At 44.8% G+C, this 26,757-nt stretch overlaps 3 protein-coding genes across 3 annotated transcripts in view; 1 reads left to right on the top strand and 2 right to left on the bottom strand.

The window, feature by feature from the left end:
* The window catches only part of LOC309563394 (uncharacterized protein), a gene marked incomplete at its 3' end in the record, with an annotated part of 732,657 nt that overhangs the window by 653,624 nt on the left and 52,276 nt on the right, over positions 1-26,757 (top strand). The gene's annotated exons all lie outside the window — the stretch shown is intronic.
* The window catches only part of LOC309563383 (uncharacterized protein), a 797,887-nt gene that overhangs the window by 620,942 nt on the left and 150,188 nt on the right, over positions 1-26,757 (bottom strand). The window lies entirely within an intron of this gene.
* The window catches only part of LOC309568028 (uncharacterized protein), a gene marked incomplete at its 5' end in the record, with an annotated part of 253,557 nt that overhangs the window by 195,529 nt on the left and 31,271 nt on the right, over positions 1-26,757 (bottom strand). The window contains 3 exons of the mRNA XM_082273602.1: positions 10,389-10,966; positions 11,049-11,420; positions 16,374-16,433. Coding sequence (XP_082129728.1) covers positions 10,436-10,966; positions 11,049-11,420; positions 16,374-16,433 — 963 coding nt within the window. The 3' untranslated portion in view covers positions 10,389-10,435. The remainder of the gene's footprint in view (positions 1-10,388; positions 10,967-11,048; positions 11,421-16,373; positions 16,434-26,757) is intronic.

Raw genomic sequence — 26,757 nt, forward strand, 5'->3', positions numbered from 1 at the left:
AGGAAAAAAAAAAAAAAAACATCAGCTGTGTAGAAATAAATAAGCTTTATTGAACATGTATAAAACATCAGAAATCACTCCAGCAGGCTGGTGAAATGTTGTCGCCCCCCCCCAAATCAAGGATTCTTTATTCAAATTACAGTGCAAAGATACAACGTGGGATAAATGGATAGGGAGCTTACAATATACAAGGGTCAAGCCAAATAGGTTGTACACACCTTAGCATTAAGCATAATACATACCTAACATACTTTTATGGTTAGTGTTTGCATGAACCTGCCTTTCCATTTAAAACACTATCAAATCACAAGAAGATACAGCTACACAGAGGCATGAAAATAAAAAAAAACACATGTACAGATTTGAGAAAAACAAACTTTGTAAAAACAACACATAACCTTTAGGCTCCGTTCACATGTCAGCGTATGGATCGCGGGCTGATCCGCCGCGGTTCCGCCCGCGATCCGGAGATTATTGCAAATCGCGGGACGCCTGTGCGTTGCCCGTTGATTTGCAATAGCCCCCCAAACGCTGAGAGATGTTGCCGCGATTTCCGCCTGCTGAATCGCGGTAACATCGCGCAAAAAAAATCGCGGGACGCAATACGCTCCAAAGAAGCTCTTGTACTTTTTTGAGCATTGGACGTTTTGCTCACGGCGACAAAACGCTCAGATGTGAACAGGGGCCATTTAAATGAATAGGATTTGTCTTGTTGGGCGTTTTGAGAGCTGATCCTAGAGCAGAAAAACGCCACCAAAACGCCCCAAAACGCCTACATGTGAACGGAGCCTTAGAGAGTGAAAAGTATTCATCCAAAAAAAAAAGCCTTACTGGGGTATGGGTCCTTAGGCATGCCAGCAAATGGCCTTAGGCATGTACAGCTTGTATAACAGTGTACATTTGCTGTTCCCTCAAAATAACTCAACACACAGCCATTAATGTCTAAACCGCTGGCAACAAAAGTGAGTACACCCCTCACGTTTTTGTAAATATTTTATTCTATCTTTTCATGTGACAACACTGAAGAAATGACACTTTGCTACAATGTAAAGTAGTGAGTGTACAGTTTGTATAACAGTGTAAATTTGCTGTCCCCTCAAAATAACTCAACACACAGCCATTAATGTCTAAACCGCTGGCAACAAAAGTGAGTACACCCCTAAGTGACAATGTCCAAGTTGGGCCCAAAGTGTCAATATTTTTGTGTGGCCACCATTATTTTCCAGCACTGCCTTAACCCTCTTGGGCATGGAGTTCACCAGAGCTTCACAGGTTGTCACTGGAGTCCTCTTCCCCTCCTCCATGATGACATCACAGAGCTGGTGGATGCTAGAGACCTTGTGCTCCTCCTCCTTCCGTTTGAGGATGCCCCACAGATGCTCAATAGGGTTTAGGTCTGGAGACATGTTTGGCCAATTCATCACCTTTACCCTCAGCTTCTTTAGCAAGACACACTGGTTGTCTTGGAGGTGTGTTTGGGGTTGTTATGTTGGAATACTGCCCTGCCCCCCAGTCCTTAAAGAGAGGGGATCATGCTCTTATACAAGTTGTACACTCACTACTTTACATTGTAGCAAAGTGTCATTTCTTCAGTGTTGTCACATGAAAAGATAGAATAAAATATTCACAAAAATGTGAGGGGTGTACTCACTTTTGTGAAATACTGTAATATATATATAAATATATAAATATATACCGTATTTATCGGCGTATAACACGCACTTTTTCCTCCTAAAAATGGAGGAAAAAGTAGTTGTGCGTGTTATACGCCGATATAAAAAAAAAATGTCCAGAAAGCAGCTTCGAGAGGTAGAAGGGGGCGGGCGGCGCCGAGGAGAAGGAAGGACGCGCTGTCATCGGAAGTCCCGCCTCCTATGCCGACGTCAATCACAGGAGCCGGGACTTCCAATAAGAGCGCATCCTTCCTTCTCCTCGGCGCCGCCCGCCCCCTTTTACCTCTCGGCGCCGCCCGCCCCGTTCTACCTCTCGGCACTGCTTTCTGGAGATTTTTAGTGATGTGTATAGTGGCGCTGGCGAGGCTGCAATTATGGGCACTGGCAAAGGCTGCATGTATGGGCACTTGCAAAGGCCACATGTATGGGCACTGGCAAAGGCTACATGCATGGGCACTGGCAAAGGCTGCATGTATGGGCACTGGCAAAGGCTGCATGTATGGGCACTGGCGAAGGCTGCATGTATGGGCACTGGCGAAGGCTGCAATTATGGGCACTGGCAAAGGCTGCATGTATGGGCACTGGCAAAGGCTGCATGTATGGGCACTGGCAAAGGCTGCATGTATGGTCACTGGCAAAGGCCACATGTATGGGCACTGGCAAAGGCTACATGTATGGGCACTGACAAAGGCTGCATGTATGGGCACTGGCGAAGGCTGCATGTATGGGCACTGGCGAAGGCTGCATGTATGGGCACTGGCGAAGGCTGCAATTATGGGTACTGGCGAAGACTGCATGTATGGGCACTGGCGAAGGCTGCATGTATGGCACTGGCAAAGGCTGCAATTATGGGCACTGGCGAAGGCTGCATGTATAGGCACTGGCGATGGCGAGGCTGCAATTATGGGCGCTGGTGAGGCTGCATGTATGGGCACTGGCGCTGGCGAGGCTGCATGTATGGGCACTGCACTGGCGAGGCTGCATTTAAGGACACTGCGCTGATGAGGCTGCATTTGTGGGCACTGGTAAGACTACATTTAATAAAAAAAAAAATGTTCTGAGTTTAAAGCTGTTTATTTTAAATTTCAGCTTTTTTCCTGAAATTTCTGCCCTAAAATTTAGGTGCGTGTTATATGCCGATAAATACGGTATATACAGTGGGTAAGGAAAGTATTCAGACCCCCTTAAATTTTTCACTCTTTGTTATATTGCAGCCATTTGCTAAAATCATTTAAGTTCATTCTTCTTCCTCATGAATGTACACATAGCACCCCATACTGACAGAAAAACACAGAATTGTTGACATTGTTGCAGATTTATTAAAAAAGAAAAACTGAAATATCACATGGTCCTAAGTATTCAGACCCTTTGCTCAGTATTTAGTAGAAGCCCCCTTTTGATCTAATACAGCCAGAAGTCTTTTTGGGAAAGATGCAACAAGTCTTTCACACCTGGATTTGGGGATCCTCTGCCATTCCTCCTTGCAGATCCTCTCCAGTTCTGTCAGGTTGGATGGTAAACGTTGGTGGACAGACATTTTTAGGTCTCTCCAGAGATGCTCAATTGGGTTTAAGTCAGGGCTCTGGCTGGGCCATTCAAGAACAGTCACGGAGTTGTTGTGAAGCCACTCCTTCGTTATTTTAGCTGTGTGCTTAGGGTCATTGTCTTGTTGGAAGGTAAACCTTCGGCCCAGTCTGAGGTCCAGAGCACTCTGGAGAAGGTTTTTGTCCAGGATATCCCTGTACTTGGCCGCATTCATCTTTCCCTCGATTGCAACCAGTCGTCCTGTCCCTGCAGCTGAAAAACACCCCCACAGCATGATGCTGCCACCACCATGCTTCACTGTTGGGACTGTATTGGACAGGTGATGAGCAGTGCCTGGTTTTCTCCACACATACCGCTTAGAATTAAGGCCAAAAAGTTCTATTTTGGTCTCATCAGACCAGAGAATCTTATTTATCACCATCTTGGAGTCCTTCAGGTGTTTTTTAGCAAACTCCATGCGGGCTTTCATGTGTCTTACACTGAGGAGAGTCTTCCGTCGGGCCACTCTGCCATAAAGCCCCGACTGGTGGAGGGCTGCAGTGATGGTTGACTTTCTATAACTTTCTCCCATCTCCTGACTGCATCTCTGGAGCTCAGCCACAGTGATCTTTGGGTTCTTCTTTACCTCTCTCACCAAGGCTCTTCTCCCCCGATAGCTAAGTTTGGCCGGACGGCCAGCTCTAGGAAGGGTTCTGGTCGTCCCAAACGTCTTCCATTTGAGGATTATGGAGGCCACTGTGCTCTTAGGAACCTTAAGTGCAGCAGAAATCTTTTTGTAACCTTGGCCAGATCTGTGCCTTGCCACAATTCTGTCTCTGAGCTCTTCAGGCAGTTCCTTTGACCTCATGATTCTCATTTGCTCTGACATGCATTGTGATCTGGAAGGTCTTATATAGACAGGTGTGTGGCTTTCCTAATCAAGTCCAATCAGTATAATCAAACACAGCTGGACTCAAATGAAGGTGTAGAACCATCTCAAGGATGATCAGAAGAAATGGAAAGCACCTGAGTTAAATATATGAGTGTCACAGCAAAGGGTCTGAATACTTAGGACCATGTGATATTTCAGTTTTTCTTTTTTAATACATCTGCAACAATGTCAACAATTCTGTGTTTTTCTGTCAGTATGGGGTGCTATGTGTACATTCATGAGGAAGAAGAATGAACTTAAATGATTTTAGCAAATGGCTGCAATATAACAAAGAGTGAAAAATTTAAGGGGGTCTGAATACTTTCCGTACCCACTGTATGTATATATAAATATGTATATATGTGTATATAAACATATATATATACAGTATATATATGTGTGTGTATTTAATAATTATCGCCTCTTTAACTCCTGGTTATTGCGCTATAATGCGTTCGCGCAAACAGAATTCACTATACCGCCAGCTAACATTTTGCAAAATGTTATTTTTCAGGTTTATTCTGCTATTGAGCATGCGCACATGTGCTACCTCCCAGCCGTAGACTGCGGGAGATATTTTTGGTTTTCACACTTTTATTGAAATCTTTTTATATAGTTCACTTTTTCACACAGTTTAAAAGCAGTTGATCTCAAAATTGTATACCACATCTTTCAGAAGCATTTGTTTTTTTGTTTTTTTTTCATGCTGAAAACGTGATTTTGAACAAAACAGTCCTGCTTTTTAGCTCTCTCTCTAACGTTATTTGACCTTAGTGAATTCCGATTTGCTCTAACGTTTCCGCTGGCGATATAGTGAATTCCATTTGCGCGTTCTCCTATCCGCCATAGTGTTAAAATTAAGGCGATTGCGTTAAAACTAATGCTGACGGAATAGTGAATTAGGCCCTCAGTATCTACAATTCATCTAGTGGTAAGGTAACATTCACAGCCTGGCTGCATCTTCAGATAGAAGTCTTCAGAATTGTGAATAGTTCAAGTTCCAGTGTATCCCACTCTTCCCTTCTCCCATCCCTATGTAGCACCGCCACCTTGAGGGCTGCTGGTTAGTGGAAGTTCCTCTACACTCACCTGACCCTGAGAATTATCAAACCCACTAGGCACTTTAGGTTCCGACATTTCAGTGGTAATCTCCAAAAACACACTGACACAATGGAGATACGAATTTTATTATTTACTGAAGAAAAGGGTAAATCAATCAAACTTATTGATAGCGAATAGGATATAGTAATAACAAATTTAGCAGTGTCAATCAGTTACCCCACTAATCACAATGGGGCTTAACCCTCCTAGCGGTAACCCCGAGCGTGACTCGGGTGGATTTTCTGTGCTAGGATCGGTATCCCCGAGTCACGCTCGGGGTGGATGGGCAGAGCGCGCAGCGGTCTCTTACCTTCTCCTGGCGATCCAGCGATGATCTCCCATTGCTGAGATCGCCAGCCGTCTGAGATCCCCGCCGCTCGTCCGTCCTCCGTCGGTCTGATGACTTCCTAGTTCCGTTCTCTGCAGCAGCAATGCTGCATGGGAGCGGAACTAGGGAGGGAAATTCAAACATTGAACGTTGCACAAAACACAAACACACACATAACATTTATATTATATATATATATATATATATATATGTGTGTATGTATGTGTATATATATATATATATATATATATATATATATATGTATGTGTATAATATATATATATACACACACACATATACATATAATATATATATATATATTATATCATATATTATATAATAAAATTATATTATTGATTAGATTATAATTCATGCGTTTGTGTTTCAAATTTATCACATCTGGGATGTCTACTAGAGTCTTGTTTTGGTCAGGTTTAAGTCAGTAATTACTAAGAGTTGTAGGTCATAATACATAACGCCAAATTTCCATGAAAAAAATTGTACCGCTTTTGGTACAGAATTCCTGACAGAATCATACCGCCAGGGAGGTTAAGAGATCGACACTGTGCAGATAAATGTTCAGCAAACAGGGTGTTATATTCAACGAATAATGTTAACTGACTGTGTTATCAGCTCTAACTGTCAAAGCTATTGTAATATATATATTAGCCTGGAACACTGGCTGAACCTCTACTAAAATCAGAACTAGCAATATCTCATCTTCCCTTTTTAAGGATCTAACAGTATTCTAAAAGGTCCCCTTTAAGACAGTAAGTACTAAAGTTCCTGCCCTAGCAAGGCCTTGTGGAATCTTCGCCGGCAGTTGGAGCTCTTATCACTCTTCAACGTGATATTTGTAATCCCAAAGTAATGGTGTACATGAAATCCTATCTGCAGTCAGTGTATAACAGATGTAGGTTTATCCTTGCGATTTAGGATATCACCAGGCACTTTCTCACACAACAGTGTCTACTTGTGATTATCCGGCCGCCCAGGCAATGTATTTCCCCCACGCTCCTGCGTCACTGGGGATGTTCGGCTCTCGCTGTCCCGGTCAGTAAGTTCAGCTTCACCCGCTCTGTACTCAGCTCCACTGGATCTATCACCGCCCTGTGACTACCAGCATCCGCACCACTGAGGATGGGCTCCGCTCTCTTTAGGCCTCTGACATCAACAGTGTCCTATTGCACCTCTCCGATCCGTCCTCCACGAGTCCCGGAAGCAAGAGAGCGTGCGCTCGGCCCAGCAGGGAGGTATATCAGCTCTCCCATGATCCTCTCTCTCTCCTGTGGCTCCCTGGGAGTATAGTCCCTTCTGCCATCCAGGTAACAGTCTGCCTTTAGATACAAACTACATCTCCTGCAATCCAGTTCGTCCATTCCCGGGGAAGCTGACCCGTCTCATAAAAGCCTTAAAGGAGCACTCTGGCTGCATTATAACGATAACTTGAATACAGATGCAGCACCCTCCTAGGTAGGTAGGTGCTTGGTAAATGCATCTAATGCTCCTTCTGCTTATCAGGGGAGCCTGATTTGTTAGGTTGCCTGTTACATGTCTCCAGGTGTGATTCACTGGGTCTGAGGGGGTGTCCCCACTGCATCCAATGAGGGAGCTAGTTGGGCAGTGGAGGAAACCCAGCCAGTGACACATTAGGTTTTATGGTAGTCCCAGTGGGAGGGCACCACCGCAGTGCATCCTGGGATTGGCCATAAATACTGAGGGGAAATGTGACAGGGCATCTTTGGCGGGAACCAGAGTCCTAGGAGGAGACTGACGGCTGTCTCTCCTCCTGCTGTGTGTGAGGAAGGTGGTCTTAGGCAGCCAGCTGCTGCCTTCGGGTGTGGCTGAGAGGGAGACACGTGTGTGGAGGAGCAAGATGGAGAGTGCCGGAGTGAGTTAGAGTGCATCAGCGATTGTTCCACCTGTTGGCACAGAACCTGCTGGACAGACCAGGGAGCAGACCGGAGAGCCGAAGACATCCATCCTGTGGGATACAGGAGTGTGGATGGTGCCCGATGGAAGACTGGCGTTATGCACCGGAGGAGGCGTGGAGCACTTAGGCCTGGTATGTCCCCAGTGTTTGAGTGTGACTATTTGGGTGCAAGCATGGAGCCAGTGTGGGCATTGCGGTCATCTGCTGCTGTGGGCAGGGAGGAGTGAAGGTCGGCCCATAAAGTTATGTGTGTCATGGGAGACCAGAGTCACTCTGACCTTGTCGGCTTTGGAATCAGGGCCTCTCCAGGGTCGCGGTAGAGGAGTGTTCAGAGTAATGATGCAGCTGGAGGTCCTGCTCATTAAAGGAGACCCTATTGTCAGAGCAAGGGTGCATGCAGGCAGTGCGGGCCGGGGAGTGGCCATCTGATGCATTGAAAACTGCAGCAGTAGAAGTAAAGTCTGCTCACATCAAACTTAAAGTGAGTGAGTGTGAGCAGTGAGGAAGAGGCCAGAGTCATCGATGTGGGGTCTCCAAGTTTCCAGAATCAGTTTGGGTCCTTAGAAGAAGGGATTGATGTCTGGAAATCATAAGATGAAACAGATAAAACAATGCGATTGGAGGAGAAGCGTTTTAACCTCAGGCTACGAAAGGGGTTCTTTACAGTAAGGGCTACAAGACTATGGAATTCTCTACCAGAAACGGTAGTAACTGCGGGAAGTATGGCTACTTTTAAAAGACTCTTGGACACATATCTCAAGGATAAAAACATTCAGGGGTATGGGAAATGATTCACACCTACACAGGTTGAACTGGATGGACTATTGTCTTTATTCAACCTCAACTACTATGTAACTATAAGTGGGACTAGGGATCTGAGGAACGGAAGAGTCCACCCTGTCCTGATATGCTAGAAAAGCCAGATGAAGAGACTAGGGACTCTGTGATGCGGGGAGAGCTGCTGGTAGAGTCTCTCGGGAAAAACAGTGTCCATGAGTACAATGAGATTTGCCAAAGGGTTTGCCCAGGAAGGGGGGCCACTCCAATGAAGTCAGGGGATCAAGGATCTAGCTCACACAGTGAGTGTTACAGTAAAGGGGGTGCCGTGTAGAGAACCATGAAGAATAGGAACAAAGGGGGTGCCAGGAAGGGCGCTGAAGAGTGTTGTACAGTACAGTACAGCTTATCTAATACAGTTTATTAATTACTTCTTCTCCGCAAGTGACAAGGTGAAGCAGCAGCGGCCTTGTCGCACTCAGCTATATTTAGTTGTCCCAGCAAATTGTGCATAGTTATTCAAGTTGGAGTATCCCACTCACCCCTACTCCTATCCAAGTTCTCAATAAAACAACAAAAACCCAAAACTCCTAGACTGTTTCCTGACTGAGCCAAAGCACTTTAAAAAAATGCTTAACTGTCGTGCTGTTGCTATGGGTAACCCAGTGGAATCCGTAACCAGCAGCTCCCAAGGGAGTAGTGCTACATTTATATAAAAGGTGAACTTTTCCTTTATCGGACCGGAGCATGATGTGTCTGCTCAGCCGCCCCCCCCCCCCCCAAAGAAGAAGATAAAAAAAAATTAAATTAAATTTTTAGCCCACTAGGGGCGCCAGACTCATTGGTGGCCTGGGGGGGGGGTGGGGTGGAGGCGCAGATTGGCAGCCTTCTGGGGGGTCACCTGGGCGCAGAGCACTGCGCTCCGACACTCCCCCTTTTGTGATGTCCTGAATCATGATTGGTCCAGACTCCAGCCTGGACCAATCATGAATCAGGACATCCCTGTTGACCTCGTTGGGGGCGGTGCCGGTGAATGCATCAGTCACTCACCGTCACCGCCCGGTCACCTTCCCGCCGCCGCAGAAGAGGACAGAGTCTCGAGGAGAGGAGAAGCCGCTGCCGGGACTGAAGAAGAAGCCGCACCAGGACTGAAGAAGCCGCCGCTGGGACTGAAGAGAAGCCGCCGCCAGGTAAGTGCATTGGTCTCAGGGGGAAGCCCACACTGCAGTGAAGGGAGCTGGTCTCTGCATTGATTGGGGGGCATGCTGTGGCGCTCTGCATTGATTGGGGGCATGCTGTGGCGCTCTGCATTGATTGGGGGCATGCTGTGGCGCTCTGCATTGATGGGGGCATGCTGTGGCGCTCTGCATTGATTGGGGCATGCTGTGGGGCTCTGCATTGATTGGGGGCATTCTGTGGCACTCTGCATTGATTGGGGGCATGCTGTGGCACTCTGCATTGATTGGGGGCATGCTGTGGCACTCTGCATTGATTGGGGGCATGCTGTGGCGCCCTGCATTGATTGGGGGCATGCTGTGGCACTCTGCATTGATTGGGGGGCATGCTGTGGCGCTCTGCATTGATTGGGGGCACGCTGTGGCGCTCTGCATTGATTGGGGGCATGCTGTGGCACTCTGCATTGATTGGGGGCACGCTGGTCACTCGTTTTTCTGTTTGCGCCCCCCCCCCCCCCAAAAAAAAAATTTTGAGCACCAGCTGCCACTGCTGCTCAGCATTCGCTTGTACTGAGCACACAAGTTTTACAAATCCCGACATTCCTAAAAGCACCTCGGATTTATATACCGCTTTGGTTATAATTATTTTTTATTTTATCAGGACAAGTAGATTATCATAAGGCACAAATAGAAAGTCATACGGGACAAGTAGACTGTCATATAGGACAAGGAGATTGGGACTCAGATTTAGTCCCTTGGACAAGTCATTTTTTTTTTAAATGTCCACACCTCTGGAACTGTTTCTTACATGATGAAGATCAGCCATGGAGTATATCTGAGGTGTATATCAGGGTGTGCTTCTTCCACACATGAGAGCTGTGATGTCCAGCAACATTCATATAGAAGACATTTCCCACACTCAAGGCACTAATACACTTCAATACACTGTGTGGGATGTACAGGAAGACAGGACTTCAGTGAGGAACATTTCCCTTACTCAGGAAAGGAAAGCTTCTTCTCCCCCGTGTGAGATCTCTGATGTATGTGAAGACTGGACTTCACTGAAAAACACTTCCCGCACTCAGGACAGGAATGCGGCTTTTCCCCTGTGTGACATCTCTGATGTCTGTACAAACTGGACTTGTCTGAAAAACATTTTCCGCACTCAGGACAGGAATACGGCTTCTCCCCAGTGTGAGATCTCTGATGTGTGTTCAGATGGCACTTCTTTAGAAAACATTTCCCACACTCAGGACAGGAATACGGCCTCTCCCCTGTGTGAGATCTCTGATGCCTGTAAAGATCAAACTTCTGTGAACAACATTTCCCACACTCAGGACAGGAAAACGGCTTCTCCCCCGTGTGAGACCTCTGATGTGTGTTCAGATGGGACTTCTTTAAGAAACATTTCCCGCACTCAGGACAGGAATACGGCTTCTCCCCTGTGTGAGATCTTAGATATATGTAAAGATCGCACCTCTGTGAAAAACATTTCCCACACTCAGGGCAGGAATAGGGCTTTTCCCCTGTGTGTCGTTTGATGCATGGCAAGTTGTGCTTTTGTTAAAAAACATTTCCCGCACTCAGGACAAGAATACGGCTTCACTCCTGTGTGAGAGCTCTGATGTTTGTAAAGATTGAACTTCACTGAAAAACATCTCCCGCACTCAGGACAGGAATACGGCTTCTGCCCTGTGTGAGATCTCTGATGTGTGTAAAGACTGGACTTCACTGAAAAACATTTCCCGCACTCAGGACAGGAATATGGTTTCTCAACTGTGTGAGATCTTAGATGTCTGTAAAGACTGGACTGCAGTGAAAAACATTTCCCGCACTCAGGACAGGAATATGGCTTCTGCCCCGTATGCAATCTTTGATGTGTGTAAAGACCGGACTTAACTGAAAAACATTTCCTGCACTCAGGACAAGAATACGGCTTCTCCCCCGTATGAGATCTCTGATGTATATAAAGATTGGACTTTACAGAAAAACATTACCCACACTCTGGACAGGAATACGGCTTCACTCCAGTGTGAGATCTCTGATGTTTGCAAAGACTGGACTTCTGTGAAAAACATTTCCCACACTCAGAACAGGAATGCGGCTTCTCTCCTGTGTGAGATCTTTTATGCACATTAAGATCAGATTTAAAATGGAAACACCTTCTGTGTGATGTCCTCATCTTCTACTTTACAGTCTGGAGACAAAGTGAGACAATCTTCTGAGATTTTCCTCATCTCCCGTCCATCTACTAAAATAGAAATAAAAAGATTATTACTAGACATGAGCAGATTGGTTCCCCTAAACCAGAACTCCGCCCACATCAGGCAGCTTTGTCTCTAAGGGTCTTACAATTCCCCCCTCAAGGTAACTAGTAAATGGGTCCTCTGATCTCCTACCAGTTCATTTCTTTATTCATGGACCTTAGTCAGAGAGTGAGGAAACAACGAGAACTGTCTTTTATAGGAGTGACAGTAATGAGGGGATTATAGGACGAGTGTCCCCACCCCCTCTATCACTCATTGCCATCTTCCCAATACAAGAAGTCCTGCACTTCCTTATTTAGTCCATGATTTAGTCATGAATAACAGCGGGGCTGAGCCCCACCAGAGGTCAGAGAGTGTCAGAGAGTGAGGATGGGGGGGAGAACAACTAAGATGAAGACTGGACTGATCCTGAAGACCTCCATCATTGGGTTACTGACTCCTCCCTCATTATCACTTTCTGTTTAAGGTTTGAAATGTTTGAGGATGTTATCACATTATTATCAACATGTAAAAGTCTGTGCTCCAATCAAATCATCAAATATAAAATGTCCAGCTGGTAGAAAATGGGTGCAAAATAAGTAAGGCCTATGTAATGTATTCTATAGGATACAAAAGTTAGGTTAGGTCAGAGAGTGAGGATGGGGGAGAACAACCAAGATAAAGACTGAACTGATCCTGAAAACCGCCATCATTGGGTTAATAGATAAGGATATGCCTCTGCGCTATCCAAGTGTTTAAATAAAAAAAAAAGAAAACGATGGTGTTCATAGTAAATCAACAAATGGCTGTGTAGATATGTAAAAACGAGCTGCTGCAGCCACCTGCTGTGTTCCCACAAGTATGAGCAGAGTATTGTGTAACGGCTGGTGGTGCGCAAGCTCTACCGTGTGTAAGTGTATCAACAACTTAACATGTAAAAATATATCCTATATTATATACCAGGAGTTCCCAAACTGTGGGTCGCGAGCTGTGATTGAGTGGGTCGCCGGATTTTACTGAGAGCGATTATGTAGTAGGTATGGCCAGGTCTGCCCAGGCATCGGCAGCGCACTGTTCTACAAGGAGCAAGAGGGGCCTTGAGCTCCACTGAGGCTGCGACCCCGCCCCTTGCCGTGCGTGCTGTGTTCTGTAAGGGAGGGGGTTTAACCACTTCTGAACCGGAAGGATTTGCCGCCTTAAGGACCAGGCCATTTTTTGCAATTCGGCACTGCCTTACTTTAGGTGACAATTGCACGGTCGTGCGACGCTGTACCTAAATAAAATTGATGTCCTTATTTTCCCACAAATAGAGCTTTCTTTTGGTGGTATTTGATCATAATAAATTGAAAAGTGGTAAATTGATATTTTTAATTTAACATCCCCCTCCCTTTAAAATATGCATTGTTATTAATATTATTATTTGCATTTATAAAGTGCCAACAAATTTTGTAGCACTTTACAATATTTAATTACAAGCAAGTGGGTCCTGAAAAATAACTGTATTCAGAAGTGGGTCTCAGCCCAAAAAAGTTTGGGAAGCTCTGTATATAGACCATTGAACACATATATAGTGCATTTGTATTACCATAAACATATATGGTGGATCACACAGTCCATTGTAGAAGTGTATGAATATAATAAAGTATATAACAGTTCATTCTCCAGCGGTGATGTGACAAATATAATCTCACATTTCCAAATACGGTGCTTCTTTTGTGCAGATATAAAAGAAATCGCTGTGCTTTCACCTCTTTGTGACACCTCTATGCTTCCAGAACTCTCACCTTAAGAGGCAATTAAATAAGCCTTATAGTTGTAATGTTTGGGATGATGTTCCGTCAATCCTAGCCTGGTTCCAGGCTTTTGCTGAAGTATCCAGGTAATCCTTAGTGGTGGTCCCTTTAAAACTCCATCTCCCACGCTTACTCCATATATTGGGGTAAAAGAAAGTAACCCCCCCATGGTGTAGTATTTAAAAAAAAAAATAGTTTCTCTTACATTATAAAACGCTCTGTTGTGTGTGTGTGTGCAGTGACTTGCCAGTCTCCTACATCATTTTTGGTTCAGGGTGCCCTACGCGTTACGTCACGATACGTGACTTCATCGGGAGATCCCAGATTGGTTGAATTACATGTCAATTTATCTAGTGAAGACCGGAAAATGTGAGGTGGCCATTTTGTTGCAGTTTACACTAAAAACATATGGTGGCCATTTTTGATATGATCCTTGCTGATTAAGCAGCAGCTTATAGAGGTTAAGCACTTCAATACCGGGCACTTTTACCACCTTCCTGCCCAGGTCAATTTTCAGCTTTCAGCGATGACACATTTTAAATGAAAATTGCGCAGTCATGTAACACTGTGCCCAAATGAATTTTTTATAATTTTCTTCGCACAAATAGAGCTTTCTTTTGGTGGTATTTATACACCACTGGGTTTTTTATTTTTTGCTTAAAAAAAGACCAAAAATTTGTACAAAAATAGTTTTTCTTAGCTTCTGTTAGAATTTTTTTTCCTTCACTGATGGGCACTGATAGGCTGCACTGATGGACACCAATGAGGTAGCACTGATGAGGCAGCACCGAAGAGCACTGCTGGGATGGCATTGATGAGGAGGCACTAATATTCAGCACTGATGGGCACTGATAGTTGGCACTGGTGGGCACTGATAGGTGGCACTTATGGCAAAAAGTGGTCACCTCCCCCACCTATAACTGGTCTTAAGATTAAGGAACACTGGAAGGGCAAACGCAGATCAAAAAAGCCAGGGGATTTCCAGTCACTAACCAACCAGCCAGCGACCAACCAAATTAACCTGTCTAACAGTATGCGTTAAAAATAGGGGTTTAGTTGCACACATTTGCAAATACATGCGTAAGCTGCAGGCCACGGCAAGGCACCCTGATATATTTGCAGACCCTAACTCTACCTTTAAAGAGTCTCCACAGTGAGAGCACGTGTTTTATGATGGACAGATGGAGGTTCTCACTGTGAGTTAGGGTAGAGTTAGGGTCTGCAGATATCAGGGTGCCTTGCCATGGCCTGCAGCTTACGCATTTGCAAATGTGTGTACCTAAACCCCTGTTTTTAATGCATACTGTTAGACAGGTTCATTCGGTTGGTCCCTGGCTGGTTGGTAAGTAGTGACTGGAAATCCCCTTGCTTTTTTGATAGGCGGCACTTATGGCCAATGATAGGTTGCACTGATGGGCACTGATGGATGGCACTGATGGGCAGGCACTGATTGGCATAACTGATGGGCACAGACTGGTGTCACTGATGGGCACAGAGTGGCATCACTGATGAACACTGTTGGGGCTGCATTGTAATCAGGCACTGATTATCTATACAAGTTTTCCCTGTTTAGGGATGCCACTGATTGGCTCTCCTCTCCTTACACTCTGTCAGTGTGAGATGAGGAGAGCTGATAAATGGCATTTCCTTGCTTACATGTGATTGGCTGTGATTGGACACAGCCAATCACATGGGTAAGGAGCCGCGGCTGTGCCTCTTTGCCGAAATCAGGGTCACGTCATGTCCCAGGAACACGGCACGCCCGCAGGCGCATAATCACAGCTATACTGGGCGCCGTCAGATAACGTAGCCCCAGAACAAGAGCTGCACCGCTCCCCCGTCATTTTACTATACGACATGCAGAAAGTGGTTAAAGAAATATCTCCAACAGTGGCCATTTTGTTGTAGCTCAGAATAAATCATGGTGGAAAATAAGCAGTAACTGTAATTGTTTAAACAATCTCAGGACATGCAACACTAGACATGGATAGTAGAAACTGTTCTCATGGACATTGTAATACCATGCCAATATTTCTTTGGTATTAAATATGTAATAAAGGTGCGATGAAATGGATACCATAAACAATGTTATATACTGTATGCCCCATCTGGCATTCCCCAAACAGAGATTGTGTGTACAATGAATGGCATACTGTGATACTCTAATGTAAAGTGCATATATGATGATGAATATATTGAAATATAGTAAAAACATATCCATGTGTAAATATGTGTGATATTAATTATTAGTCAAATATGCCATTTACCATTTTTAAACAATGGGGATCGCATTTGACTAATATATAACATATCACATTTTTCTGTGATAATAACTTTAGGAGTTTACAGCCCCCTTTCTCATGTTATTTTATTTATATAATATTACACATATTTACACATGGATATGTTTTTACTATATTTCATTATAGTCATCATAATATATTCACTTTATATTAGAGTATTACAGTATGTCATGTAAGGTGATAGACATATATCTGTAATATGTTTCAAGTCATTCATTGTACACTCCATCTCCGTTTGGGGAATGCCAGATGGGACATACTGTATATATATATATATATATATATATATATATATATTGTTTATGTTATCCATTTCATCGCACCTTTAGACATAAAGTTTATGTCAAATACATGTTAGACATGTGCAATTAGTTTCTGTCCGAATACAAATTCGGATGAATTTTTGGGTATTCAGAGATTCGGATGTATACAGTGTAATGGTCAGGATAATATTGGTTTCCAGTAAGTATGGGTGGAGGAATGTATTTAGTGTTAATGACCCACCTGTGCTGATCTCTGTAGGAGTGTCCTCCTCTATAAATGTCCCCGTTATTCCATCCTCCTCCATAGACTGCTGAACATAACTCACATATGTCTTTTCTTCTTCTTCTGCTTTAACCTCAAACTCTATATCGATCGGATCTCCACTCTAAATCAAGAAAATGAGAGAAAACAAATCATCTGTAAAACATGTAGCACCCTCTATTACAATGTCCATGAGAACAGTTTCTACTATCCATGTCTAGTATCTAGGGTACTCTATGTAGATAGGTTTATTAGATAGGTTTGTTGTTAGTGTAGGAAAATTTCGTTTTGGCTCAGGGCCAAGTCTGAGCTGGGAATCTGGGTCAGGGTTGGATGACTCTTCAGGCATTCTCTCTGGTACTTCCTCCCAGGTCTGAAAGGTGGTAGAAACTTCCACAACTGGAGGGTGGGAGTGAGGCCGAGATTCCTTGAGTATTTATGAGGGCCTCAGCCAATTCCCGCTGGAAAGGGGCTGGCAGGGGGCGGGTTTACCTCATAAATAGCCATGGGTCATGCCAGCAGGGTCAGTTGAGTGAAAGATGGAGATGGAGTACTGAGGAGGCTGTGGGTGGCCCCTGAGGGTGCCCCCTAGTCTGGGGGGGGTGATCTCGGATGCTGGAGGGACCCTCTACCAAAACACACACTGGAGGCAGGGGAGCAAGTGAGAGGACAGCGGGAGCAGGTCAGTATGTCTGGAAGATATCCTGAGAGTCAGCCGGGAGGGTTGGTGAGTGTCAGTCTGGAGGAATGTGTGGAGAAGTTAGCCTGGAGAGATATTTTAGCCAGGAGGGATGATAGGGCTTGAAGAGGTGGTGTTGGAATCATTGACCACAGGAAGGAAGTCCTTCCTGTAATGGGCCTTTGCTACAATTAATACAGAGTGACACAGCTGGGACCTAAGCAAGTGTGTGCTGGAGGAAGAAGTTAAAGCTTGGGCATGTGCAGAACAGAAAAATTTGTTTCGTTTTGTATATATTCGTTATATTACCAATTTTGTTTTGTTTTGGAATTCATTAAATTTCATTTCATTTTTTACTTTTCTAACTTATTCAACATTTTTAGAATGATTAGAATTCAGATCGGTGTGATTATGATTTTGTGTGTGAACAATAGCCGGTTGTTAAGCACCAGGCAAGGAAGCCGCCTTCTGCATCCTTAACAACCGATGAGTCATCAGCTGTCAGCGTGCTTCCCCACTGAGAGCTGAAATGTAAATAAAAGAATAATAGCAATATAAAATTCAGAAAAAAACTGTGTGGGGTCACCCCAATCAATACCAGGCCCTTTGGGTCTGGTATGAATTCTAAGAAGAACCCCACACCAAAATTAAAAAAAAAAAAACAGTGTAGTGTTCCACCCATACTTATTCACATGGAGGGGCTGGGATCTGGAGGCCCCCTTGTTTCCAGATTCTGATAAGCCCCCTGCCCGCAAACCCCCACAACCACTGCCAAGGGTTGTGGGGATGAGGCCCATCAATATCAACAAGCTGCTTTGGGGTGGGAGGGCAAAGCCCCCCGCCCCAAAGCACCCATCCTCTCATGTTGGAGGCATGTGGCCTTGTATGGTTCAGGAGGAAGGGCACTCGCTCGTCACCCCCATTCCAGAGCTGCTGGGCTTCATGTTTGGATAAGGGTCTGGTATGGATTTTGGGGGGGGGGGGGACCCTACGCCTTTTTATTTTTACATTTTAGCATGGGGTTCCCCTTAGAATCCATACCAGATCCGAAGGGCCTGGTATGCATGGGGGCCCCCATGCTGTTTTATTTTTTAAATTTTGGCACAGGGTTCTCCTTAGAATCCATACCACACCGGAAGGGCCTGGAATTGATTGGGGGGGGGGGGGCCCACGCTGTTTTTTTCGGGAATTTGCTATTGCCGGCATTATTTGTATACGTTTCAGCTGTCAGTGGGGAAGCCAGCTGACGGCTGATGACTCATCGGTTGTAAGTACGTAACGGCCAGTTTCCCAGCCTGCTGCTTAACAACTAGTGATGAGCCGAAGACCCCACGGTTCGATTCGCACAAGAACACCGCAAACAGAGGAAAAATTTGTTTGAACAAACGAACCCCATTGAAGTCTATGGGACTCGAACCTCGAAAATCAAACAGCCTCATTTTGAAGGCTTAAAGATATTACCCCAAAAAAGTGTATGGGGGTCCGGGTACTGACCTGGGGAACATGTAGCAATGAAAAAAACGTTTTTAAAACAATCGTTTTTAAAGGAGCACTGATTTACTGATTTTAAACAGGCTTAAAGTGAAAGTATAAAAATGAAAAATTTCTTTAAATATCGTACCGGGGGAGGAGTCCCCTTAATGTGCCTGTAAAGTAGCGCATCTCTATGATGTATGTAGCCTGCTGCAGCAATACTGAGATTTATAAAGGAGAAAATGACATATACAAATATACATACAAGTTTCAAATCGCATGTACTTTTTTTCTTATGGTAAGAATTCCATAAACATTTGAAATTGCATGTACTATACAGGTGCCAAAAATTGGGCCTTTGCTTTTGGTGGTGCCTGAACACCATAACCCCTCACATTTACTCTTGCTGGGCACAGGAACGGTGCCTGCTGGCAAGAATTCCATACAAATTTGAAATTGCATGTACTTGTCATACAGGTGCAAAAATATTGGGCCTTTGGTGTTGGTGGTGCCTGAAACACCGTAACCCCTAACAGTTACTCTTGCTGGGGGCAGCGCACAGGGACAGGGCCTGCTGTTAAAAATTACATACGACATTTAAATTGTATGCACTTGTCATACAAGTGCACAAAAATTAGGCCTTGGGGGTTGGTGGGGACCTAAACCAAAAACATTGTTGGAAGCTAGCAGAATCAAGGGAGAGGAATAGAATAGGCAGCATATGCAGTCTTCAAGGGATGGCAGACCCCTAGAAAATTCAATCAGTTACATCAGCATCAGGGCTTGATAGCTCTTGTTGATCCAGGACTGGTCCATTTTGATAAAAGTCAGCTGGTCAACAGAGTCTGTGGACAGACGCACTCTTTTGTCCATCACAAAACCTCCAGCAGCACTGAACATCCGTTCGGAAAGCACGCTGGAAGCAGGACATGCCAGTAGCTCCATTTCATATTGAGCAAGTTCTGGTCAGTGGTCCATCCTCAAGACCCAGTAACCCAGTGGATGCTAAGCTGGAAAGGTCGCCAAGTCTTCTCTTGCGCCTAGATAATCATGCACCATATGATGGAGACGCTGCCGATGGTTACTTAAACCTAACAGCCCTGGGTGCTGCTGAGGACTAAAGAACTGTTTAATGGCATCGGTCAGCCGGCCGCCTTATCCACTGCTCCTCCTTTGACTGAACAATGCCTCAGAAACATGTCCAGAGAATGTTGACCTCCCAGTGTCTGGAAAGGTGGTACAGAAATTTTTTTTCAAGGCCTCCTCAAGATGTTTCAACCTCTGCTCTCTCTTCAAAGGCAGGATGAGCTCTGCAACTTTACCCTTGTAACGTGCATCAAGAAGGGTTGCCAACCAGTAATTATCCCTCTCCTTGATAGCACGAATCCTCGGGTCCTTTTGCAGGCTTTGCAGAATCAGGGAGCCCATGCAAGGTAAGTTGGAGGAGGCATGAACTTCTGAGTCCTCTGGGTCACTAAGGATGACATTGTCAGAAGCAACCTCTCCCCAACCACGTACAACTCCTGGGGTTTCTGGGAAATCAAAACCATCCCTTGAAGACTGCTGTATGCTATCCTCTACATCCATACTGCCGAAATCCTCCTCCTCCTCTTCCTCCTGTGTGTTTTGTGGCCCTGCAGGAATTATATCTGCATAAAGGGGGCCTTGCGAGGAAAGGACGTCCTCTTCCTCCCACGGTTCTGCCTCAAGTGCCCTGTCCATGATTCCACGCAGCGTGTGCTCCAGCAGGTAGACTAGAGGGATAGTGTCACTGATGCATGCATCGTCCTGGCTCACCATCATTGTGGCCTCCTCAAATAGTGATAGGACCGTGCAAGCATCCTTTATCAAAAGCCACTGACTTGCCGAAAAAAGCCAAGCTCCCCTGACCCTGTCCTTGTGCCATACTCACAAAGGTACTCATTGATGGCTTTCTGCTGCATGTGCAGTCGCTGCAGCATTGCCAACGTTAGGTTCCACCTGGTGGGCATGTCACAAATGAGGCAGTTGGTGGGCAGGTTGAATTCCCGTTGAATGTCAGACAAGCGAGCGCTGGCATTGTATGAACAGCGGAAATGCCCAGAAACTTTTCTAGCCAGCCTCAGGATATCTTGGAAGCCCAGGTATCTGTTCAAGAAATGCTGCACCACCTGATTCAGAACATGTGCTAAGCATGGAACATGTGTCAAGTGTCCCTGTCGAAGGGGGCAGAGAGAAGGTTGGTGCCTTTGTCGAAATACAACCATTCCTGGCTCAAGCTGTCATGGTAGAAGATGCAAGAAAGGAGAGAGCGGCGCCAGCTTAGTATAGTACAAGTTTATTTAACACTGTTAAAATTGGTGACTCACTGTCCGAGGTTGGGTGAGACCGGTACACAAAGACTGTTAGGGTCATCCATCTTCCTCTTCCAAGATAGTGGTCATAGGAGAAGGTGGTGAGGTTCGCCTGACGAAGGAGCACGGATTCTCTGAACGCGTGCAACCCCTATTTTTCTCCTGCCAGGAAGTGATGTCATCAGGGATCAGAAGTCGGCAGCCGGAGCCCTGTTGTGCATGCTCCGCCGCGGCCAGTGACAACTAGCAGCCCCACAGCGGCTCGGCTATACCTCTGGAACCTCACCACCTTCTCCTATGACCACTATCTTGGAAGAGGAAGATGGATGACCCTAACAGTCTTTGTGTACCGGTCTCACCCAACCTCGGACAGTGAGTCACCAATTTTAACAGTGTTAAATAAACTTGTACTATACTAAGCTGGCGCCGCTCTCTCCTTTCTTGCATCTCTCAGGGCTTCTCCACGCTTCAGTCGGCTGCCGCTTCCCTACAGTACCAAACTTTGTTCCCCCCCACGCAGCCCCATAACCCCCCCCCCTCCCATCCACCCACATTCCTTGTACCACCTTGGGATATTAGAAGAGCGCCATGACACCCCCCACTTTCATGTCAAGCTGTCATGGTGTCAACCATCTCTGAGCCTGCCCTTACAGAGCTGACAGAATCTCTGCCCCGGTGTGACTCCTATCCCCTGGGCAGACCAACTGAAGCACAGCATGGCATCTTTTAGCCTGACTGCTTGCGTAGACCCTTGAATGCTTAGGGAGCAATGCTGCTTCAGAGGACAATTGAGCAGAAGAGGACATGGAGGAGGAGGTGGTGGTGGAGTAGCCAGATGTGGCAGAACCAGCACCTGCTTTTTGGAGGCGTGGTGGCAAAACAAGCTGCAACACCGAACTCTGTTCTGCATCCTTCCCAGCTGCCAGCAGAGTTACCCAGTGCGCCGTGAACGAAATGTAATGTCTCTGTCCATGCCTGCTGGACCAAGAGTCAGCAGTAATGTGCACCTTCCTGCTGACCACTCTGTCCAACGAGGCCAAAACACTACCTTCCACATGACGGTAGAGAGCCGGAATGGCCTTAAGCGAAAATAAATGCCTTTTTGTTACCTGCCACTGTGGTGCAGCACATTCCACAAATTCGCAAAAGGGAGCAAAGTCTACCAGATGAAAAGCCAGCAATTATAATGCTAGCAATTTGGCCAAGCTAGCATTAAGACGCTTAGCATGTGGATGGTTGGGACAGTATTTCTTTCTTCGGTTCAGCAACTGGGGTAGTGAAATTTGCCTGCTGCTCAAATCAAGGGGTGGTGTACTGCTAACAGATTGGGTGCAAGTCTATGTGGCACTCATTGCTATACCATCATCCCTCTCAATGCTGGTATTTGAGAAGGCATGAGGTATAGTAGGGTTAGAGATCACAGATGAGGAGCAAGGTGATGTATGCTTGTTTTGATCTTGTGGCTCTTTCAGGTGCTGTTGCCAACAGACTGCATGGCAGGTCGTCATATGCCTTGTCAAGCATGTGGTGCCCAAGCGGCTGGTGTTCTGGCCACGCTTGATCAGCTTGAGACAGATGTTGCAAACAGCAAAGCTGCGGTCTACTGCACATGTGCTGAAAAAAGCCCACACTAATTCAAGTCCGCGGGGAGTTTTCAGCACCCTGCACCTGTGGAGCTCTGTGCTGTGATTCAATAGATTGGCTACTCCTATGGCAGCCCCTGAATCACATCCTGCCTCGTTGGAGTTGTGCCTCCTCCTCCCCCCCCCCTCACTTTCCTCCTCTATCTGGTCAGGCACCCAAGTACAGTTAGTGACCTCATCATTCCCTCCCTCCTTGTCACTGGAGCAAACTTGGCAGTATGCTGCAGCTGTGGGAACATGACTGCTAGTTTCCTGTCCGTCGTTGTCACCCCCTCTCTCTAGGCTCATGTTATTCTTCATCAACCTGGGAACCAACATCACAGCTTTCAAATTGCTGCGCATCCTCCAGCAGCATGTCACTGACACTATGATCGAATAGTTCAGGTGACTCCTCCGTACATGATGGTGGGATGACAGAAGAAGTAGCTGTGGAGAAGGAGCCTGTGGAACGGGCTGCTTTGGCAGCTGCGGTGGAAGGCAAACTACTGTGGGAGTGGGGTATAGGGTATACGCAACTGACCGATAGATACTCAATGACCTGATATGATGTAATCGATAGCCCTATATACTGTATATAGATAGAGATGTGATGGATATAGGGTATACACAAGTGACCAATAAAATACTCAATGACCTGATATGACGTAAACGATAGCCCTATACAGTATATAGATAGAGATGTGATGGATATAGGGTATACGCAAGTGATTGATAAAATACTCAATGACCTGATATGATGTAATCGATAGGCCTATATATAGATAAAGATGAGACGATTATGGGGTATACGCAATTACCCGATAAAATACTCAATGACCTGATATGATGTAATTGATAGCCCTATATATACAGTGCATTGCGAAAGTATTCGGCCCCCTGGAACTTTCGACCTTTTGCCACATTTCAGGCTTTAAACATAAAGATATAAAACTGTATTTTTTTGTGAAGAATCAACAACAAGTGGGACACAATCATGAAGTGGAATGAAATTTATTGGATATTTCGAACTTTTTTAACAAATAAAAAACTGAAAACCTGGGCGTGCAAAATTATTCAGCCCCCTTAACCACTTAAGCCCCGGAAGATTTTACCCCCATTCCGACCAGGGGGTATTTTGCGATTCGGCACTGCGTGAATTTAACGCACAATTGCGCGGTCGTGCGACGCTGTACCTAAACGAATTTGACGTCCTTTTTTTCCCACAAACAGAGCTTTCTTTTGGTGGTATTTGATCACCTGTGCGATTTTTTGATCACGCGCTATAAACAAAAAAAGAGCGTCAATTTTGCAAAAATAGCAATATTTTTCACATTTTTTTATATGAAATTCCCCCAAAAAAAAATGTAAAAATCAAAATTTTTAAAAATTTTCGGCCAATTTATTTTATGCTACCTATGTTTGGTAAAAAAAATCGCAAAAAGCGTATTTTGATTGGTTTGCGCAAAAGTTATCGCGTTTACTAACAAAGGGAAAGATTTTTGTCATTTTTGTTGTTTTTTTTTTTAACGCGTAATGGCGGCGATCTGCGATTTTTTTTGCGGTACTGCGACATTGCGGCGGACAGATCGGACCCTTGACTGACATTTTTGACACTTTTGGGGTTACCAGTGACATTACTGCAGTAATCAGTGCTATACATATGCACTGTTACTGTAAAAATACACTGGTAGTGAAGGGGTTAACTTTATTTGGAAGGGAGGGGCTGTGTGTGTCCCTAGGGGCGTGGTTTCTACTGTGATTGGCTGTGGCTCTAGCTGTAAGGACACTGATCAACGGATCTACATACCAGATCCGTTTTATCAGTGTCTTTGCAGCGAGGAGAATGACAGGCAGTTTGTTTACACAAGCTGCCTGACATTCTCCCTCTCCCCCGCCGATCGCCGAGTGACCGGCGGACATCGGGTCCGCTGGTCACACGCGCGGGGGGGTCCGTGACCACGCGGGAGCGGGAGCGCGCCCCGGGGGGCGCGCGCTCGCTCCCTAGACCCTCACAAGCAAGCAACGTAGCCCTACGTTAGTTTGCCTGTGAGGGGCTGACCGCCGACGTAGATAGTCGTGCGGCGGTCGGCAAGTGGTTAAGTTAATACTTTGTAGCGCCACCTTTTGCTGGGATTACAGCTGTAAGTCGATTGGGGTATGTCTCTATCAGTTTTGCACATCGAGAGACTGAAATTTTTGTCCATTCCTCCTTGTAAAACAGCTCGAGCTCAGTGAGGTTGGATGGAGAGCGTTTGTGAACAGCAGTTTTTAGTTCTTTCCACAGATTCTTGATTGGATTCAGGTCTGGACTTTGACTTGGCCATTCTTACACCTGTTTATTTGTGAACCATTCCATTGTAGATTTTGCTTTATGTTTTGGATCATTGTCTTGTTGGAAGACAAATCTCCATCCCAGTCTCAGGTCTTTTGCAGACTCCATCAGGTTTTCTTCCAGAATGGTCCTGTATTTGGCTCCATCCATCTTCCCATCAATTTAAACCATCTTCCCTGTCCCTGCTGAAGAAAAGCAGGCCCAAACCATGATGCTGCCACCTGCCACCACCATGTTTGACAGTAGGGATGGTGTGTTCAGGGTGATGAGCTGTGTTGCTTTTACGCCAAACATAACGTTTTACATTGTTGCCAAAAAGTTTGATTTTGGTTTCATCTGACCAGAGCCCCTTCTTCCACATGTTTGGTGTGTCTCCCAGGTGGCGTGTGGCAAACTTTATTTATTTTTTTCAAATTTTAATTTTTTAATTTTATTACAAAATGAAAAGGATTTTACATTTTACATTTCATAAGATAACAGTCAACTAAAGTAATATACAACAAGAAAATGCACATTTAGGAGTAGAAATATTTATCTTTATCCCCATCCTAACTTATGGTGGCCTGTTTTCTCTCTTTTCCCATGAAATGTCATTTTTTATACAATACAGCCTCTTACCTCAATCTACCTTTCCCATAAACAATAAACAACTATACCACCACTCCCCTAAAAAAAAAAAAAAAAAACCCCGATCCCTCCCCCCCTTCTTCTCAATTCCAATGGCAAACTTCTCGAACTTCCTTATTACTTTACTCTCTGAGAGTCTTCCCTTCTTCAGAGAGGATGAATACATTCCATCCCTCCCATGTCTGTCTATATCTCTCTCTATTATGGTTTGCTGTTAGGGTCAGATCTTCCATTTTATTTATTTCCTCCACTTTCTCTATCCAATCCCTTATAGAGAGTGGAGTATTTTTTTTCCACCCCAAAGGGATACAGGCAAACTTTAAACAACACTTTTTATGGATATCTTTAAGAAATGGCTTTCTTCTTGCCACTCTTCCATAACGGCCAGATTTGTGCAGTATACAGACTTGTATAAAGTACTCGAAATTTCTACTTGAGTAAAAGTACAAGTGCTCGATCAAAAAATTACTTGAGTAGAAGTGGAAGTGCTCGCAGAAAAAGTTACTTAAGTAGAAGTACTAAAGTATTCAAAATTTTTTTTACTTAAGTATTGCAAGTAGTTTTTTCAAAAAATTTGCTACTTAAGTACTAAAAGTAAAAAGTACCAGTAGTTTTGAAAAAAAAATTCTACTCAAGTACTGAAAGTAGAAGTACAAGTACTGTGTTATGTAGTTATTAAAGAAAGAAGTCAAAAGTTTGAACATCATATTGTTTTTTATTATTTCAAATGATTTATTCAAATGATTAACCTGTGTTTGTTAGTAGTTTCTTGATGCACTTTAAGCGCTGTAACACCATTTATTTGTTTGTTTCATATTTTCTTTTTATTGGAAAGATTTGGTATAGCAGCTTTTATTATACACAGCCTTTATTTTCGTATGCGCTGATTTACAAATGACATTATACACATTTTTTTGAGCTTTATGCAACCTGCCATCTACTGTTCTGGCAGTGGTAATTTTTTTAAAAGTAACGAGTAACTATGCAGCACAAAAAAAAAAATACTTGAGTAGAAGTATCGAAATCATCGAAAAAATGTAGTGAAGTAAAAGTAGAAGTAGGAGAAAAAAATTCTACTCTAGGAAAGTACAGATACCGCATTTCGGTACTTAAGTACAGTACTTAAGTAGTTCTACTTCGTTACTATACATGTCTGGCAGTATACGACTGATTGTTGTCCTATGGACAGAGTCTCCCACCTCAGCTGTAGATCTCTGCAGTTCATCCAGAGTGATCATGGGCCTCTTGGCTGCATCTCTGATCAGTCTTCTCCTTGTATGAGCTGAAAGTTTAGAGGGACGGCCAGGTCTTCGTAGATTTGCAGTGGTCTGATCAGGGGCGTTGCTAGGTGGGAAAAAGACCAGGGGCTTCAGCCCGAAGAT

The sequence above is a fragment of the Pelophylax lessonae genome, assembly GCF_965119305.1.
Source record: "Pelophylax lessonae genome assembly, chromosome: 1".
NCBI classification, from domain to species: Eukaryota; Metazoa; Chordata; class Amphibia; order Anura; family Ranidae; genus Pelophylax; species Pelophylax lessonae.